Source organism: Pezoporus wallicus, unplaced genomic scaffold (genome assembly GCF_028554395.1).
Source record: "Pezoporus wallicus isolate ANWC-B61680 ecotype Strahan unplaced genomic scaffold, APGP_CSIRO_Pwel_v1 contig_1583, whole genome shotgun sequence".
NCBI classification, from domain to species: Eukaryota; Metazoa; Chordata; class Aves; order Psittaciformes; family Psittacidae; genus Pezoporus; species Pezoporus wallicus.
Window position 1 is genome coordinate 1,384,480 of NW_026637266.1, and position 21,297 is coordinate 1,405,776.

Sequence of the window (21,297 nt, forward strand, 5' to 3'; positions counted from 1 at the left end):
AAATGCTCTAAATCTGTGAGGCCTGCTGACAAAAAGGAAAACAAAGGCTGAAGGTTTTAAAAGTAGATAGTGACGGAAATCAAACACCCTTCCTCCTTTCTCTTCTATTCCTCTTTTATTTTTTGCCTCCATAATCCTTTTCCTTGTTAATAACAATTCAGGAGGAGCTGACTGGTGAGAGTAGGTCTAACGTACCATGTCACAGTCTGAGGTACTAACTAGCAGAAGATTCCCCTTCACTCATCAACACTACATGCAGTGGAAGGTGCCTCATGTACCTCCACATCAAGTCACAGGCATAGCAAGGGCTGGGAAATAATGTTTACTGAGGGAAAGATGGAGACAGACAATTCTGTTATTTCATTACTTATTCTTTAAGTCTCCCAGAAATCTTTAAACTGTCAGAGCTGCAGAAGTTCTTACACAAATCAGGAGCAACTATTTAACACCCTACTTCTGACCAATTTCATCATGATCTTGAACCCAAGAAAGGACTTCTACATCCTCCATGCTTCCTCACTGAGGAGCAAAAGAAAAGGCTTACCTTGATTCAATGACCTGTCATTCAACTACCATTGTGTGTTCTCATCTAGATTTAAGGAAGAGTATTTGAAGTTTTGGCCCTTTGCCTCACCTGTGCTCATCCTCACACAGCACTCCACATGGTAATAAAATAAACCATCCCCACCCACCAGTAAAGTACCTCCACATGGCCTATTTGCTACTGAGGAAAGTAAGCCTCTTCTGAACCAGCAAGCCAAACTTACAAATGCCTCTTTCAGGTTTAGGTATTACACACATAAATACTGTACCCGTTAGAGAACCTGAAAGGAAAACAATGGTTTAGAGAAAGTTTCTTTTTCTAAAACATCACATTCAGGAGTAAAAAATATTTTGCACATTTAATATTACATAGCCTATGCCTGGATATAAACCTAAATGTTTCCAAATTAAAAATAAGTATGATCTTACAAGTAAATGGAGCAGCATCAATTTAATTCTGCCTAAATGTTTTTGTAAAAAACAAATAGGTTTTTTTTAAGTCCCAGGAGCAAAAAAATGTTCACATTTTTAATTACTACATAAAACAGGAGTTCTGAAGGTAACTTCACCCTACAGCACTTAAAAGACACTAATCTGAATTACAGGCACCGAGAACCTTCAAGTGAAACAGACCTCCAATGCAGGAAGTGGACTATATTTTAGGGAACCAACTCATTTTAACAATATCTTAGTAAAGGAAAGAGAATGTCTACAGGACCATTTAGTTCCTTTAATCTTCTTCTTTCAAGACAAGCAACTCAATCAGAAAACCTGTAATTAGAAACCAGGATCCAATAAACCAATAGTTTTTACTCTCTACTTAGATATTTTTGTGTTATTGTGTGCAAGGAAATTGACATCTGTCAGCCTCAGTTTTCTTATATACAATCTGAATGACATGCTGGGGAGGGAGGAAGAAGCAACTTAAGAGTTAAATATTCATAAATTCTTTACTTAAAAAGTTATCTAAGCACTCAGTTTGCAGATAAAAAAAAACCACACAACATAAAAGAAGGCTACTACTCAGCTGAACTGGAACCCCAACCCTCATATTTGCTCTGCAGTACTTGGAGAAAGGGCAGGATTTGCAGCACACCTGCCATGAGCAAATCCAGGCTCTGCTAAACCCCAAGGAAATAAAGTTGCAAACCAGAAAGTGCCTCACAGAGCCAGACACACCTATTTGTTTACACGGCACAGACTCCAGTTTCAATCCCCCTTAAGTACTGTATTATAGTAGTAGTGTAGTGAGTAAAAATGACACTTAAAAGGAAGACCCAGTAAATAAAGCCAATTTATAGGACTCTAGAAAGCATACAGAAGCTTTCACCAGATTCTTAGCTTAGTCAGTAAAAAAGAAACCTATTATTAGGCCCTTCAAAATAGAAACCTCTTCAGTATGTTTCTATAGTACTGAGCAAAAAGGGGGCCCTCAATCGGTAACTGAATATTGCCGAAAATTCCAACACAAATGATGAATTCTGCTTTTAAATGCCTTATGGGGAACCTTCTGACCAGGTGACAGCCTGGAGGATCCTTAAAAAGCCATTGGAGGATTTTTTTATTTTTCTTTAAACAATACGACCTTCAAAAAAATTATTGTTCAAGGCACGGTAATTTATACCTGCAGATTAGCACTTCACTTAAGAAGAACCCTAAGAGAACACCACTGCCTTTCCCTGGCTACATTTGCCAGAGTGAAAAGAGACTGCCACCCGGTGGACTGCAACCGAGTACATCAACTGCAAGCCATGACAATCAATACAGAACTCTTGAAAATTTTATTTTTAAGAAAGTGCGGTTATTTTCAGGATTTTCCCATCAACATAATAATGTTTCAAATACATAAATTTGCTTTGCATTCTGTCCTGCACCTGGAAAAATCAGCATTTGCATGAAGGCACTGTACATATAAGGCTTTTCAGAATTACAAGAAAAAATAATCTACCAAATTAAGCTTTTACCATAGAAATAGTTAGCTAGTGCAATCACTCAGTTCAGAGGTGGGTTATATGTTCTAAATGCAGCTTGTGCCACCCTTGGGAAGGTTTTAACACAATTCACCTGTAATATAGCAATGCCGAATAGCATACACAGATTGTTTAACACCTCTCAAGGTTTGAAGTTCATTTGTATTTGTAAAATCCTTCTCCAGTCTTCTTACCCAGCTTCTTTTCTTGTACCAGTTTATTCAGGAGTGGGCTGGGTGCAAAAAGAGGGTTGTTGGGCTCTAACGAATGCCATCCTGGTGGAAAAGAAATGGATGAATTAGTAACAGTTCTGTTTATATGCAAAGATAATAGAGATATGCATCTCTCTAGAAAAGTATTACGAGGTCAGAAAACGGAAGGCCTGGAACTTATTCTAGACAATCTGAGATCTTTCAACACAGCTTCATAAAGCACAGACCAGTACTGATGATTATGAGCAAATCTGAACAGGTTATAATCTCCATGACTGAGGATTTTTAATACTTAAAAAAAAAATTAAGGAGAATTTTTAAAATATAGTTCAGTACAGGAAATAAAACAAAGACTATGATGAAAAGAAATTCAAGTGCAAAGAAATTCCAAGTTGAATTTCTAACCATTGAAAGACATGGTCCACCAGAATAATATAACACTACTCCACAGTGCTGGATAAAAGCAGAGGTTTCACTGAAGATGCCATTTTTAAAGTCTCATTCTGCCTTGGAGAAAACTTAAACTGCACATTCAAAATAATACAACCATCAAGTTATCCCCAATTATGTTGGGATTTTTCTGTTATTGTGCTAACATTCATCCACTTAACTGAAGTGAAAGGGAGATGGCATACTTGCATCTTTTAAGGCATTTACTCGGTTTCATATTAATTGAGAATGAAAATGTGGCTGGCAGAAAAAGGAGGAGTCTAAATATTTATTCTTTTTCATCAGAATTTCTTACCTCCAGCATGTGTCTCTCTTCCCACTGGTTCTTTTTAGTTACATAAAGTTCCACTATAAATTATTATTTCCCACCTGAACTTGACAAAGCTAGCAAAAACACCTCTGTTCTGTCCCCACGTACATAGGGGGCAGGCATACAGTACAAATGCTGCACTCATAACAACATTCTGAGCTGAATTCTCATTCCTTTCTCCTCAAGAGTTAATGGGCTATGGCATAAACATTCAGTTTAAACTACTTCAGATTTTCATTAGAACATTAATATACAACTTAGCTAAAAAGGAGAAAAACAGAAGAAAACAAGCATGCAGTACCATCTATAATGTATTTGCTGGTATCCAACCCAACATAGTCCAGCAGTTCAAATGGACCCATGGGATAGCCAGCCCCAAGCTTCATAGCAACATCAATATCTTCCTTTGATGCATCTCCTAGAGAAAAGATTGACAGTTTGATGAAGAGAGAAGACTCTGCATCTACTTGGCACCACTTATAAATAATTAAGAGGGTGTTATTTCACCCTGGTGCAGCCCTTCACAGAAATCTCTGCACGTTTCAGAAACACAAGAACTGGAGTCAGCATACACTTGCTGCAGTATAAAGCTGAATCTCTCACAAAAAAGTAAAAGCCTGCAGGCCCACTTTCTATTTTTCGAGCTTCCTCTTGCCTTTCAATACAGATTACTACGCTGTTGATGGAGTCACAGTTACTGCATTCAACTTATCAGAAAGACCAAAGGAAGAACTGGTCCACTGTGAAGATTCAGAAGTTTCTTTTAGAGGCAGCTGAACAGTGTAAGTAAGAAAATATCTAAATTTCAGCTTCATGGGATCAGCAGCAGCTTTTGAATGATGCACAGGACAGCACTTCCCTTTCTCTAAAACAGCCAGAAGGCAAGCAATACCCAGCTGACAGACCAAGCATGGGGAGGAGAGTAGCAGCAGCTGAGTAACATGCTTAGTTACAGCAGCTTTCTCACGAGGATATTCATCAGCATCTGAGATGGCAGATAAGAGTGACATATGAAGACAGGCTGAGAAAGTTGGGGCTGTTCATCCTGGAAAAGAGAAGGCTGCGTGGAGACCTCATAGCAGCCTTCCAGTATCTGAAGAGGGCCTGTAAGGATGCTGGAGAGGGACTCTTCACTAGGGGCTGCAGTGATAGGACAAGGGGTAACGGGTTAAAACTTAAACAGGGGAAGTTTAGATTGGATATAAGGAGGATGTTCTTTCCTGTTAGGGTGGTGAGGCACTGGAATGGGCTGCCCAGGGAGGTTGTGAATGCTCCACCCCTGGCGGTGTTCAAGGGCAGGCTGGACAGAGCCTTGGGTGACATGGTTTAGTGTGAGGTATCCCTGCCCACGGCAGGGGGGTTGGAACTAGATGATCTTAAGGTCCTTTCAAACCCTAACTATTCTATGATTCTGTGACCTGAAAAAACTGTGCAAGTGCAGTTAAATTTGTGAAATCCAAACCTATATATATATATATATATATATAAATCAAAATACATATAAATCGAAATTATCAGAAATTTTTTACTTATACTTCAGTCTATGCCTACAAAAACACAAATCTTGCATTGCCACATTATCACAGTTAATATTCACCTCATCCGTTTGCTGGAAATGCATATTTTATACTGTCAGGAAAGCAGATGCACCTCTACTGCTTATGTTTAATACCCATTTTGATAAAAGCACTGTACTTCTTTGCAGATTCTACAAGAAGGATAAAGTTAAACAAACCCCATAGGTACTTGTTAAGTAATTTCCATGCTTGATGCGTACAGGCATTCAGGGTGTCCAAAAGCTTGGCAGACATAGCCTATGAAATTTATAAACCTAAGATCAGAGAATCTCAGAAACTAATTTTCAAAATTTCTTGAAAGGCAACAGCTTCAGTGGCAGTTCTGTATGAAGCAGTAATTTTTATGTATCTCCTTTTACTCTTTAGAGCTGACATTTTTCCTTTTTTATAAACCACATTTTATTTCTGAAGAACTGGGAAAATGAGCCTTACTTAATTCTAACCATTTAAATTCCCCAAATTCTGACACACGTACACTGTCAACTCATCTGAAGGTGATGCAGAAGTACATACTTCTTATATCAACAGATTTATCCCATTTTGTTTGTCAAACTTGGGACTTGGCCACTTGACAGTATACAGCTTTGTTACAATACAATAAAAAATAGTAAAAGGGCAAACCAGGGTAGTACCCCTAGGTCATACTAATATCCTACTATAAAAGAGACTTCCATAGGAACTTGACTGTCTGCTTAGTTTTCCACTCATAAAAGGGCAGTGCATTACACCATACATTAATATTTATAGTATGTCACCTGTTTAAATCACTGTTAATATATTAATGGTATTTTGCCTATGCAAAAGTGCACATTTAACACAAGGAGAGTCTGTAGAAATAAAGACTCAAGGGCTGACCCAATAAAATGGTATTTCAGTGCTTGGTGTTGCCAGGAAAGAGATCCGATATCATACTAATGTGGATGACAATCTGGCTCATGTGTCTACTCTGAGAATTAACAGAAAGGATATGATAAAAATTTAACCTGATTCAATGGAAAATAAGAATTAGAAGACAGCCATCAGGCTCATGAAAACATTATCCAGCTTTTTAAATGGATTTCATTTGAGTTAAAAATTCATAAATGAACTTTAACAAGTCTGGAAATATCATACCGATGAACAAAATACAAACAGAATAAAGATTAAATCAAAATATTGTTTTGCTTCTGCAGAAAAGTCAATTTTAACATACAGCCCCAGTGACTTTTTTCTTCTACGTTTAATTAAAAGTCCTACTGTCTCCTGAAATATGCACAATGATACATGTCACTTAACAAAAGCACCTCTTCTACACACACTGGAACACCTATACACTTTACTTAAAATTGTGACTTTTTCTAAGAGAATAATGGCCCCTCAAATCCATGCCTTTCAAGTCACTAAATTTGCTCTTTTCTCCTTTTGACATGTAATTAGGTATATCTGTTGATGGATAAACAAGTAGTGTTGATTTATATTTTTTTCCTGGAGATCAAACCATCACTTCCATGTGCTATAAGAGATTTATAATACTTAATATTTAAAGCATATTTTGGGGAATCCTCATAATGGACTGCTTTCATCTGTAAAAAAAAGCAGACTTCAAAACTGAAATGTTTCAAATGCCATTCTTAGTAGCACAGAACTATGAGCAGAGCGCTTTAAATAAAAGTAATTATACTCTGTAATTTTCTCTTTATCCACTAAATTACTGGCTTGTTTCTTTTTCAAAACAACTATCAATGCTTTGAAAAATTTAGTGGTTATTTGAGGATTTTTGATTATTTCTACCTACCCTCAGTATCAAAGAGACCAGGAGTGAGATAGGAGTTCCTAAAGAACCTACATCTAAATGAAGACACAGAAGAGAAACAGGAGGTTTTAAGTGGCAGTAGATTAACCCAAATATTTGCATACCAGTACCAGTGTGACACTACTTACCTCACCTATAAATAGGTGTTTTATTTCACTCAGGAGAACTTTGCTAATTGTCCAATGGGATTTTCAATCATTTTCATTAATATCTTTAAGGACTGAGAGAGGGAGGTTCCAGTTAGTTGGCAGAGGATATTTTTGCAGTGGTACTACACTCACCTTGTCATCTCCAAACCAGAAACATTTTTCACCACCAGAAATTTCCCACACAAGTAACTAGCACCTTCTGACTCTGCACACATTGATATCTCAAAGTGCAGAGAAGGTCTCTCTAGTGACACATACTGGCTCATATTTGATGTTCACTGTTCACTTCCAGCCTTTAAGTTCTGAAAGTTTTGAGGGAATCCCAAGGCTTTTCTGAAGGGATATAACATTTCACAGTGTTGTACATCAACATTCCCTGAAGTCAGTATCCCAGCAAGTACCTCTTTCAAAAAGTCGAACAGCTTCTATCATATATGGCACCAACAGACGGTTCACAATAAACCCTGGAGTATCCTATGGAAAGAAAAATAAAGGATTCTAAATAAATATTCTTTACAAGTACTACACTCAAAAGCTACATAACAAGTCAAACAAGTAGATGAAGAGACTTATTGAATCATCAATCTTATTTTTCATCTGATTTATCTGCTCAGTATTAAAAGACAAAAGATGAACTTCACAAACAAGGAATGGCACATAAACATTCATCGTGACTGAGAACAATAAGACTATTACAAGCCCAACTCAATCTTAATTTATGTGGCCATTTGGCAAATGACTTTTGTTTAGCAAAATTCTGCTGATACAATTTCCTGAAAGACACAAGAAGAGCTGTTCTTTTTAACACTTGTGTGCTCACTACCAGAAATGCTTCTGGCTAAAAAGTCTACTTCTCCCTCACTGCTCACTGGCAAACAATGCTTTTGAAAGCTAAGATCACTTCAATAGCAAACACCAGTGGTATGAATGAAAAGGTAAAGATACATGCTGTCAGAAGATAACAAACTGATACACAACTTCTTTTACACAAACTTGAATCAAAATCCAAAATACAAAGAAGAAAGTGTTTTGCAGATTCATAACAATAATTCACCATATATTCTGCACATCACATACTGCAAAGCTGTGACAGAAACAGGAAAAAAAGTCAACTAAGGCCACAGAACAATTTAGCAGTAGAGCCTGAATTAGAATCCGGCATCCAGATGCTGAATCGGGTAACTACCAGATTGCAGGCCCTTCTTTTTATGACCAAATGTCTCCTGGCGGCTGTGAAATGCAAGGCAATAGCTTGCACAAAGCTACTCAGACCACAACTTAATGGATTTGGAAGAAGAAAGCTGCAAAGCAGTGAAGATTAATATTGGTATAGTTACTGCAGTCTTAAGAAAAACTTGCAGTGAGCAACACACACCATGGAAGATTCATCCAGCTACCTTACAGTACAAGAGGTAGCAGTTTTGTTTCTAGCATGGCTAAAGATGAACTCCTGCTTAAGCTCCCCAGCCCAGGCTTCTGCAGGACTGGAAAAGAAAAAACAAAAACTGTAGCCCTGATACTTGTGAGTTTTGCTACTCTAGACAGGATGTCAAGAGTCACTCTGCTTTGAGAAATATGTAGTAAATGTGGCTGTTTGGCCAAAATTCTTTTAACAGTGAATAGAAACTGGACAAAAAGCAGCCTAGAAAATCTTACCAAGTGCTCTTATATTTAACTAAGACCTACCACTTCAGCGTTTTTTAAGAACAGACCTTCTGAACACTATACAGTTAAAATGTACTCACCTTACAACTGACAGGACTCTTTCCTACTGCTTTACTGAAATCCACAAGTGACTCAAAAGTTTTTTGGCTGGTCATTGGAGTCTTAATGACCTGGTCGGAGGGAAGGTAAGGAGAGCATAAGCACATTTATGAGCAGAATCTCTCCCATTTCCCAGTACAGCAATGATTAAACTGTAAACCAGAATACTATTCCAGAAATTCACAAAACTTTTGTTTTGCAAAAAAAAACAACAATTTCGGTGGATATATATGTATAATAGACACAGAATTCTATTTTAAAGACAGATACATTTTGCACATTTTGAAATTATGCGTTTATTTAAGACACTTTCCTACTACGGATGGTAAAAGGAACAATCCTTACATAAACAACTATGATAAAATAACTTTAAAAGCTACATAGTCTGTTGTCTTGGGAAATACAATGGCACCACTCTAGAGAACCACATTAACAGACATAGCTCCTGATATAAAGGGTTGTAACATCTACCCTCTGCCCAATGTAAACATGATGCAGATATTTAATTCTAAAGAAAATTTTAAATCTATTTTCAAATTTGTGACAGCCTCTTAGCTTCAAGTAGTATGTTCCCATGTTGATCTTCTTCACAACTGAGTCTGTCATCACATGTAGTATTTTCTAAACTTCACTGGAGTTGGGATGCCTTAAGTAATTTATTACAGACCTACCCTGCACTCCCCTCACCCTCCCCCACAAAAAAAAAAAAAGACTTGCACACGCTGAAATGGTTGTGGTATATTTCTGTTGAAACTGAACTCCATGTGCAGCAACTGAAAACTGCTCTACATGAGCAGTTAAGGCTGACCTCCTTGTTCATACTATTAAGTCAAACACAGATTCCGTCCCTCTTACTGAAGCAAGACCAAGACAAAAACAGGCTGTTAAAACTGAGGAAAAGGCTTGTTTCTCATCAGAAAGAAAAAAAAGAGTGTTCTTTGATATTAGATTAAAATATCTGAGATTCTTACATAAGACTGCAACAGTCTCAAGAATGAGTTTTTAATATGCACTTTAGATTTTTGAATCCTTAGCACTAGCTTTTTGGATTATGAGAAAAATAAATCCTCTCAAAGCTGTGTGCTTCTAAGCACGAGACCAATAATCTGTGAAAAGAGCAGATAAGATTCAAACGCACTGCACATTTGTCACCCATGAAGGACGGATTCCATGACAGATGACTGGCAATTTCAGTAATGTCTTTTGTCGTTTTGGCAACTCTCTTGATTTCCCCCCAGTTATTTCAAATCAAAACATCTGTTTTACACAGCAAATGTTGTTCTGCAGTGTCTGTCAGTGTCAACCGTGGTCTACAGCAGTAGATCGGAAACAAAAGCGGAGCTTTAAAAAATGTATTTACCTACTAATACTGGAACCTTTCAAGATCAAGTCAATAGAAGCAGAGCTTCTGTGTTTTAAAGCTCTTAAATACTACTCATCAACTGGAGTCACACTGAGGTAGAATGTTCACAGGTCAGGTGAAAAAAAATACAAATTAGACTGACCACAGCAGTCTCTGTTTTGGTATTTTACAAGCAAGGATAGATATCGTCTGTATTTTTCAAATATCACAGAGGCTTAGTTTATATTTCTAAAGACTATGATTTGGTTTAGGCTTGAGACAGGGCACAGAACATTTCCTCCACAGAAATAAATTACTGCCAAAAAGTAGATTTTAGCACAGAAATCAATAAAGCCTATGTTAGCCTATGGAATTTCTGGTAAAGACTTCTGTTATCTCTGACACACCTATAATACTCTTCTCTTTCCTTCTTACACCATTTCCCCAGAGCATTTAGTCACAATATACAGGACGCAATATTAAATTTAAAAAAAAAAATCCACGTGGGTACAGAGTCGGTGAAAGACAATTTGCAAGTGTCTGAGCCTTCATTGGACTACAGTACTCTGAATCAAATTGGTTCATTTCGGCCAAAAGGTTCAAACATTTCAAAAGGGGAAAGAAGAGAATTAAACATTCAAAGACGCAGAGCAAGCAGCTGTGTAATATGTATTTTGATGGGAAACAAGCAAAAAGTATAATAAAGTGAATCTCAGGAGTTCAAAAAGCAGGCACAACATATTTGAAGCTCTTGTCATCAAAGCAGTACTAGAACTAACCACTCACGGGACAGAGGAAAAAGTTTTACAGCATTTAATGGTATGAAATAAGTGAAACTTTGGGGCAGAGGAGCCAAAATGAAAAGTTTATTTTCACTTACTCAGGAGCTTAAGTTCTAGCTGATCAAGGTCAGGGGTCACAGGGGAAGGTAAGAAAAAGGAGATGAGAGACCTGCCATTTTTTTTGCAATGTGAACTTTACTCTGGAGACTTAGCTAAACTCTTCTATCAGATTATTTCTCATTCTGCTCTGCAATATTATTAGAAATTGCATGATGTAGCCAAAGAGAGTATGTTTAGAAAAGACATCTGGAGAATTACATAAAAGCATCTTTTTACACTTCCTAAAGGCTGGGAAATACTGTAATACTTTCGGACTAATCATCTGGAACATTGAAACAAACATGGACGATTGTTTCATAAGCCACAAGGCAGTAAGATTTCATCTTATTTTGTATCAATGTCTACACTGGCAGCAATCAAATTCCTGTGTCAGTCAGATGATTTTGTTTAAGCTTTCAGTAGTTCTTACTAATCAGCTTGCCTGCATGCTTGAAATGATCGCTACAAACAGCACCTGTCTTGGCAGGTCAGTGGAGAACTTTGAAGCCTCAAGACCAAAAGAGTTTCCTCTGTCTCTTTAACCTGCCCCTCAACAGAGAATGCACCACCCCCTTATCAATAACAGCAGCTTGTTCCATTATCAGAAGAGCTGCAAACTGAGATCTGTTCTTTCATCCAACTGAATTCTCAGTGGTGACAATTGCACTGCTGTGCTACAGTGCTTGTGATGATTACAAGATGTCTACCTCCACAAGCTTCATCATAGGCACAGGATTGAAGAAATGGAGACCACCAAATCGGTCCTGCCTCGTGGTTGAGTTAGCCAACTGTGTGATTTGCAAGGATGAAGTGTTGCTTGCAAATATTGTATGCCTGGAAAAAAAGAAACATATGGATTGTGTAAATGACGACTATTTTCCTGTCAGCAGGAGACTGGTGCACTAAACGTAAGTAGACATCCATTGGCCAACCATGCACAGGATTCTCAGAAATATCCCTGCAAATTATCATCATTCTTTTTCTGATATATAAATAACAGCAATGATGAAATAACCACTGGAAGGGGTGCATGAGTTTCTGACTTCTGAGTAAGCATGTTGAATATTGGTATTAGGTGATGGGAAAAAAAAAAAACTGAGTAGAAAACTTTTAGCTCCCCAAATCTATTCCACTTAATTCCTAAGCAAAACTGGAAACCTAAGGGTATTTTTTTATTGTGAATCATTTACACATCTATGGAAGCCCAATGATTTGCCATGTCAAAAATGCACTTTCGAGCTTTAAGAAAAATTTTGATTCTTTTTTTTCTATAATAATCACTGGCAGATGTGAAAAGCAAACCTACCACCAGAGCAAAGAGCTGATGGAAAACAAAAACAGAGAAAAGGTAAAACCTGCTATGCACAGGTCACTGCAAAGGATACACTAAATCACAAGAATCTGAAGACATATGAAGTCCTTTTACAGATTAAAAAAAAAAAAAAAAAAAAAAATCAAGATTTCTATTTTTATTATATTTTCTCAGTTTTTGAGCATGTATTACAGAGAAGGAAATAAAAAAAAAATCCTGAAAATTCCTATTTACACTTCTTACAAATATTCTTTTGTTACTGTTCCACCGTATATTAAGCCTTACATTGTTCTGAGTTGGGGGTACTAAAAAGAGTATTATACACCTCATAGTTTCGGCCTCTGAAGATCAATGCATCCAAAAGACACTTATCTTCACTAAAAACCTGCCACTGTACACGAAGAATTCAAATATTCATGTAAAAATTCAGCACGTTGATTTGTTTATAGCTGGATTCACTTAAAATAATTGTCTCAGCATCACTTCTGAGGGTGAATACTGTAGCCTCACATAACAAAAAGCCTTGGGGGAAAAAAAAGCATTAGATTTGTATTGTGTGCAAGGACATTTTATTTACACTTTCTGCTTTGACCATCCAATTGATTCAAATTGACTTTAAAACAGAATTTACATGCCTCTGTGACTTAGAACCACACAATCCATGCTTGAGGTCACAGCAGAGCTGGAATGCATTTGAAAGCAATGGCACTAGTGAAGCCCCAGTGATGCTTTCCCAGGCACCAGTATGCTTTCTCTTGGTGACATCTAATGGGTCAGGGGACAGCATTAAAAACAGAATCACACACAAGAGAAACGCACCATTTCAATAAAACCTACCCTTACAACCCAGCTGTTACACAGTTGTAGCGGGAACACTGAACATTTCTTTTGCAACACTTATAGAACACTGATTTTTAACACAATGGACAGCTGAAAATCATTGTCAGTACCTAGCTGAGTTTCTATGTCTACAAATAAATCCTAGACTGAGAGATGTTGATGGGTATTCCCACCACTCAGAAAGCAGGTAGAGAAGAGCTCTTGAAGTGGATACCCCAAAATTCTTTTGTCATGTTCATTACGATCCTGTTTGGAAAAGGGCTGTAGTGTTTAAATGCCTAAAGGCCACAAAGAATGTGGGGATATTCTACAAAAAACCTAGTCTGACCTTTTCAAAATGGAAAGGTGAGACTGACTCAATTCAAAAAGAAAACAAAACCAAAGAGTGGGCAACCATGCTGTATCGCCTGCTCTGAAGATGCTGACCATGTAACTCAGGAACAATTACCATGCGGGAGGATGAGTGTAACATTGAGAGGAATATAACATACACAAGCAATACGGCAAAGCTCCAGAAACATAAACCAGCACGCTCTCAGACTGATGGCATCCAAGAAACAGCACACACCACTCCACATGGACAGTTACCCCTTTCTTTATCCTCCATGTTAAGGTGCCTGTACGCTTATCACCATTTCCAATTTTCCTCTTAAAAGGGAAGGCTTCTTGTCTAATGTCATTTTTGCCAACCCTGCAAAATCATGCCTTTTGCCACAGGAAGAAGCATGAATCTGAACATCTCCCAGTACCTTTTAACACTCTTATAACGTAAAATTTGATGTTGCAAGGCAGCTATGCTTGCTGAGCTGAGCTATGCTCAGTCTTACAAAAAAAAAAATAGCTCCAGATGTTCGAAATAAACATATTACTAAAGGAGGCTCCAAGTCCCTGTGCCCAGTTCCGTGCTGACTGGTTTTAGACAGTTTGCCATTTAGTGCACTCTGATTTGCTCATCAGCTTTCTCTGCTGCATATGAACAAAGACTGTGGTCTGTTTTCTCAAAATAAGCACAATCTATCATGACAAGGTACAATGATAATTGATGAAGGCAGCTACTTAGGTCTGTCTGCCAGATCAAGGGTAATGGCAAATTACCCTGTGCTCAGTGCCCAACTGTTTGTGATCCTTTATTGTTTTCAGAAGTACCAGGTCATTTAGATAACTAACAATATGAGACAGCCTAAAAATCCCCCCAGGCTGATGTCAACTTAATGGTAATATATTTAAGGTGCAACCTGCCTAGTTCTTTAGTCTAAAATGCCTCTAGCCTATACCCCCTCCCCCCCCCCCCCATTCAGCTGTACCGGTTAAAACCTCCACCTGTGAGCAGTCAAGGTCTTGTGATCCTGAGTCATCTGTTACAAGGATCAGCTTTTGCATACTCAGCTTAACAGCATTTTGGGTTTGGAGACAATACAACAGTAACTTCCAGCAGTTATCACCTATAGTTCAAAGAAAGTTCCAGAGGCTGTAAGTAACTGAACAAGTGCATGCTAAGAAGTTATTTACACTTTTACCTCAAACACAAGAGCAATGAGCTATTTACAAACTCTTGTAATACGGAGTAAACTTAAGCCACTGCTGAGCTGACTGTATGGGTAAGAGGCTGAGATTTCTTGAAACCTGCTCCTGCAGACATACTGAAAGCAAGTACCTTATCATCCCAACTTCCTATTTAAATATGGGATTTAACTATACCCCATATGTACCAGGACAAGCTTATTCTACTGTTGTGTATTTGTGTTTGGATTTAGATTTGAACTTGTGAGTTAGACGGACAAGCTTTATGACTAAACATACCTGCAACCACATCAAAGGAAGCAATGCAACAAGTAAATGAACTGAAAGCAGCTGAAAGCATTTGTAACATATGCACCTGGCATAACTGTTCCATATCACATGACAATCTGAAGTTAGTCTATGGGAGAAAAACTGCTATAAAAAAAAAGCAGCTAAGAAAATGGAGAACTAACAGTGTAAGATTAAAAATAGGAGATACAAAGGTCTAAGTTTCAAAATGTAACAGGAAAAATACACATACTCTGGAGCAAACTTATCCAGTTGCTTGAAGAGTTCATTTTTAATTTCCTGGTTCTCGACAATAGCTTCTATCACCAAATCCGTGCTGTGGACCACTGCTACTGCATCTGTGCTTGTTGTGAGGTTCTTTAAGGTCTTCTCAATGAACTCAGCACCAGCCTGAAACATTTCCAGGAAGTTGGAATGTTTGGTTACAATTATTTCACTTATTTTCACGTGAAAACCCCCTTATATGCTCTGAAGGTTTTTTTGAGCCCTGAAAACTTGAGGCAGTCTGCCACATTTCCAAATCGGTGAGAAAGTTCTGTACAGATTCGATGCTTTCACTGACAAAATTTTCCTAGCCAATCAAATTTCCTAGCAATCAAATTGCTTTGAAGCAAATAAGAGACGTTTGAATTCACTCTTTCAGGAAGACTATTTGCTGCAGTCCAGCCTTCAACATAAGAGTTTGAATTAACAACTGGTTGGTCAATCAGCAGTTTCTAAGACAACCTGGACTTACCCTCCGTAAAGAGGAGTTCTTCCAGTTTCAAACTTTTGCATTGCTTTCATTCAGTGATTATCTGGTTTCACGCCTATGAACAGATTATGCACTAGTTCATGAACACTCCAGGAAAAGACCTACATTCACTACAATTTCAGTGCAAATGTGGGGAAAAATAATCTGTTTTCTGACCAGTAAATCTGCCGATCACTGACATGTTTGAGGACAGAAATAAAAAAAAAATGCAATTTATGCAATTAAGTATATACCATTACAAGGAGTTTCAAGACTTTGAGCGAAGAGTAAATGGAGACACAGTGCAATTAAAAAACATACCTGCACTCTAGAATATAATGTCATATATAAAATGCAAGAATTATGTGGACAATTTTATTTTGGATTAAAAGACTCTGCATAATTATGTATGTATGCTCTGGCTATCCTAATATTACTATAATTTTTCTTCTGTAGTTCCTCATGCAAACCAGCCCTTTTAAAGTTCCTTTGTCTGCTGCATCATTCATCCTGGTAATCATCAATGCCAGTATATAATATATACGTTAATATGTATCAAAGGAAGAACTGGATATGTTGTGGAATTTAGAGAAGCAAGCACGGCAACAAATAACCTTTACGATATAAATACAGATGCACCAACTGCTCCACAGTAACTTACAGTATGTAAATCTTACTCTGTAATGTGCATGCAATGTATCTAATTCATGTTACTCAGGAGCAGTTAAACTTGCACTATCATTTACTTTGTAGTAATCCTGTATCCAAGTCTTGGGGCACAGAAGAAAGTCTCCTTACTAACATATTAAAACACTTTTGTTACTATTCACTGTTGGACAAATTGGTACATCCCCCAGGTAAGTACTCAAAGGTATCTTGCCATTAAATTAGGATTACTAATTTGGCACCATTTCCCATTTAGCATCTATTACAAAGGTCACCAAGTTGTTATAAATCTTTATCTCAAGGCTGAAGTCTACAAAAGAGAAAAAGGTAAGACATCTTTCCATCTCCTTGAATCAGAAACAGAAAGCCTAAGTTCTTCAGCACACTGAAAATAGCTTTCTTTTTAAGCCAGTATGTTAACATGCTCTATAATGCATAACTGCAAAAAATCTCAGAACTTCAGTATGGTAGCTTTTATTCTTCTAAGTTTTCCCAGAGGAATAAAGAAGACAATGTCAACCTCAGGCTTATCTGCAAACTTCTTCTTTGTCACTCTCTTCAAACTCTCTTCAATTCCTTTTGTAGACTTCTTAAGGATTTCCTCTGACTGGTCTACTAACACCACAGTGTGACCACTGGCTGCTGCAACCTGAAAGATAAAAGTACCACCAGTATCATAAAACCACCAACCATACCGATTTGTGTTTGGGCAGGCAACATGTTAGACAATGATTTAGGCAAAACAGAGCTAAAGAACACTGAATTAAGACTTGATGCAATTTCAAAAAAAAAAAAAAAATAAATAAAAAAATCACAAAACCCCACACACAGTTGGAGCAGAAGGGAAGAGATAAAGGTCTCAGCTTAGGAAAAAAGCAATCCGAAAGGAAAAAGAAATCCATTTTTCCCCTGCACTGTCTACAGAACAGTACCTGTACCTGGAGGCAGATGAATTCTGCTGCTATGGATAGAAGACAAACAGCTGTCTTGAAAAGAGCAAGTAGCTTAGCTGTGATCCTCGGATCTTGGAAGGAAAAAGGGCTGTGAAGAGCAAAACCTGAATGCTGGCAGGGTGAGCGAGAGGCGTAAGGGATGGCTAACCCTTTGTTCCTGGGTCAGAGTGTAACAACTCTGATGATTAGCCATGAGCATGTCTCAATAACAGGAAAGCAACAGTGGAGCTGGGAGTAGCAGTGAAACGTTTGCCACTCCAGGACTGCAGAGACCTAAGTGGCCTGCAAACACTCCTTACTATGTACTTGGCACAAACACTGGCTCAGCTAAGGCACTACTGCATTGCATTTTGGGTTGGTATTCAATTAATTTCAAACATACAATGTCACTTTCTCACATTGCAACAGCCTATTAAAAATCAGCTGTTCATTATCTGTTACTACACCGTTCATTAATTTCTGTTTCTCGTTAGTTAGCCACAGCCTATCTTTGTCTTCAGAATCCTTGAACTAACAAGTTGCAATACAGCAATTGCAGAAAACAGATTAAAACATGGTTTCACTGGCTGTTTCTGAAGTCACATAACCTAGGTGCTTCCCTCCTGTGACGTTTTACTTTACCATCTAACCCTGCACCTGGAGACTAAAGATTCTCCTGTGCCCACAAGACCTATTCCAACAAGCCTAGCTGAATGAAAAATACAGAGGTATCTCCTGAAGAAAAGCATGGTGCTTTTCTCATCTAAGTTGCCTCAGTAATCCATCAAATAAAGAAATGCCAGACTGCTTCTGGACAGCAGCAGTATAGCTTTAACAACATGTCAGCTTGCAGCTGGACATGTCTTTATCCATCTTTTTTTTTTGTTATTTTATTTTCATTATAGGCATTTCATCAAAACAACCAAATCATAAAAAACCCCAACATTTAAACCAAGCTTGGACTTGCACTCCTAACACTTCATCTGCTGCTGATTATTTGCAACGGTAAAGCAAGACCCTCCACTCTTCAGAAAAAAAAAAATCAATACCAAGTACATTTATAACAGATCCTTCACTGATTATCCACCTACACCACCACCACTGACCAGCTGACAAAAAATCCTAGAAAAATTAACATCTCCCTTTTCCCTTCTTATTCTTACCATATTTACATGGATAAGAAGAAAAATGACAAAGGGTCATATCATCTCCTTGTAATTCACACATCCTCCCTCACTCTACTATGAAATGATCTGAAAAATACTAAGTAACAAAAGAGTGCTGGGGAGTCAATTAATGCTTTTCTCAGACAGAAGTGCTTCTGTATCAGAAATTATAAACCCCTGGCTTTCATCCATATATTTTAGCAGAGGTTAGCTTTTCCTGACATTATGAGAAAGAAAGTAGAGGGACAACTCCTTACATATTCTAAAAAGGACAAAAAGCTGTATTAACAGCAAATGGAGGAGACCCCACTCAGTGTTTTAAACATCTCTGCTTTGAGATAATTTCAGATTGATAAATTGGAGGCAGATGGTCAGCAAAATCACACCTGGTCCTTAACAGTGGTAGAAGATTGCGAGCTCTGTTAGAGGCAAATACCAGACATGCGTCCCTGGACAAGCCACTCTCTGAAAATGTTCAGATTATGCAGATGAGTTTACTTTTCCTGCAGAATTATAACCGTTGCATAGCATGCATCTGCCTCAAATCGTTCATCTTTCTCCACAAAATCTTTCTCCAAAGTTGTTCTTTGATTGTTCGCTCAGTGGAAACCTCATGTTCCAGTATCAAGATACAGAGCAGAAGATTCACCAGACAAGTTAATAAACAACTAGCTAATTCCTTAGCAAAAAAAAAAAGAAAAAGCCCCTGCATTCCTACTGCCAGGAATGTGAGCAATCTTCAGTCCTGAGAAGGAAAACCATTAATTCATTAAAATGGAGAACAACTATCTATGAACTCCAACCTCACTATCTGATTCCACTTGTGGACGCCTTCATCCTCCAGTCATTCTTTGTGAAGTTTGTGAGCTACCCTGGTATCTTGGGCAACAACGTCTTTCTGTGAAGGAGACAAGTATCTAAATCTTAAATCACCGATAGGACTGTTCAGTCTTCTGCCCCAAACTATCAAGTTAAAGATGAGCTTTAAAGCCAAAGGCCTGAGATTAAACACTGGGAAAGTAAGTCCTATGTAAATATTAACCATTTTATAACTCTGCAGATGACTGACAGATAAATGTCCATTTTAGATGCTGTATTCTACTTTAATAACTTGTAAAACATCACTTGATCTGTTCCCTTGGCAAGTCAGAAGCTTCCTGGACCAGTATTTTCCAAACAGCCCGGTTTATAAGTAGTCCACATATTGTATTAAGAACCACCTTAAACAATTTATAGCATTGACCTTGGTTCTTCTTGCCCACCTGTCTGACCTGAAGACATGCGGATTAACAAGAGAACAGAAAGCCTGAAGGTTGAGCAACCGGGCAGCAGGGGTTCAGCAGTACTTTCTACTCCCCCGCAGCAGCAGTAAACCCCAAACTCACACAGGTCTGCCAACAGGGCAGCCTGGACACGTCCCTCCACACCGCCAGCAGCCCTCATGCTCGTGGTGTGATGAGTACACACTGCCCACGCTGGTTCCCCAGTATGCCTTGCAAAACAGAGGCTGACGGGGTGAGACCCACCACACACTTCACCTGTTTCATGGGCCAGGGTCACAGACAGGTCTTGCTGCTCACACGTACAGCTCTCCAGTGCAAGAGCAGCCACCACTTCTCACACAAACACAGCATAGAATCACAGAATGGTTTGGGCTGGAAGGAACCTTAAGATCCCCGAGTTCCAATCCCCTGCCACGGGCACGGACACCTTCCACTAGACCAGGTTGCCCAAAGCCCTGTCCAGCCTGGCCTTGAACACTGCCAGGGGCGGAAGCATGAAATGACCTGTAATAAATTCGGGAAAGCGCAATTTTTCTCTCGTTCATTCTAAACACCGCTCCCTCCTCACAACTCGGAGCGGCGGCTCGACCCGTGCAGGTCGCCGGCAAGGCCGGGCCGGCAGCTGGCCCCGGCACGTGACGCCCCGCCGCTCCGTCTCACGGGCACCCCGCTCCCGTCCGGTGCCGGCTACAGCCATACACCCCGGCCTGCTCGGCTCCCTCACTAGAAACCAGGAAACGAAGGGGACGCGGGAGCGCTGGGCGGCTGGAGCCGGGGTTCTCACTGCCCGGGAAAGGGTCCCCGCTGACCGCACAGCGCGTCCTTCGGGTGAGCACAGCGCCAGCGGCGTCCCCGCCTCACCCGGCCATCCCTCAGCGAAGCGCGAGGGTCCTTCCCGCTGCACGCGCCGAGTAACGGCCGCCCTGCAGCCGTCATGGCGCCGCCGCCTTCCCTCACCCCTGTCCCGCCGCCGGGCCGGGCCGGGCCGGGCCGCACTCACCTGGGCGATGCCGGCGCCCATGAGGCCGCCGCCGATGACCGTCACATGCTTGACGATCAGCTTCTTGGCGGCCGCTGTGGCGGCGGCGGAGGAAGCAGCGCGCACGAAGTGGCGGGTGGCGAAGGCCATGGCGACCGCGCGCAGCGGGGATCACTGGGCGAGAGGCGGCAGCGAGGCCGGGGCGGGCGGAGCGAGCGGAGCGCTCCGCCCCGGGGAGCGGTGGCGGTAGTGGCGACCGCCGCCCCGGGCCCGTATTGAGTTCTTCGCCCCCGCAACTTGTGGTTGCTGAAGAGGAACCGAGTAGCAGCGCGGAGGTGAGCACCGCAGCTGAAGTCCCTGCGAGTCCCGGGATGGCGCTTGGGCAGCGGCAGATCTGGGGCAGTCTGCTCCAGTGTCTGTCCTTGCAGCAGAGGTCACTGCACAGCCTGCAAACGGTCACGTTCTGTCGCACTGCTCGTTTTCTCAGCATTAGAAAGCATTATGGAGCACCCATAAAATGAATGTTGCCAGACTAGGAGGAGACTTTATTTTCAGGCTAGCACAAACTATACAGTAAAATTAAAAAT

At 39.7% G+C, this 21,297-nt stretch overlaps 1 protein-coding gene across 1 annotated transcript; it reads right to left on the reverse strand.

The window, feature by feature from the left end:
* Positions 1-2,301: 2,301 nt before the first annotated feature.
* On the reverse strand, positions 2,302-20,913 carry HADH (hydroxyacyl-CoA dehydrogenase). Its single transcript, XM_057404569.1, has 8 exons — positions 20,732-20,913; positions 16,871-16,999; positions 15,184-15,341; positions 11,698-11,824; positions 8,749-8,838; positions 7,405-7,477; positions 3,787-3,903; positions 2,302-2,788 (listed from the first exon to the last, which is right to left on the reverse strand). Exons 1-8 carry the CDS (start codon positions 20,858-20,860, stop codon positions 2,670-2,672), a joined length of 942 nt encoding a protein of 313 aa, XP_057260552.1. The 5' UTR covers positions 20,861-20,913; the 3' UTR covers positions 2,302-2,669.
* Between the last annotated feature and the right edge of the window lie 384 nt (positions 20,914-21,297).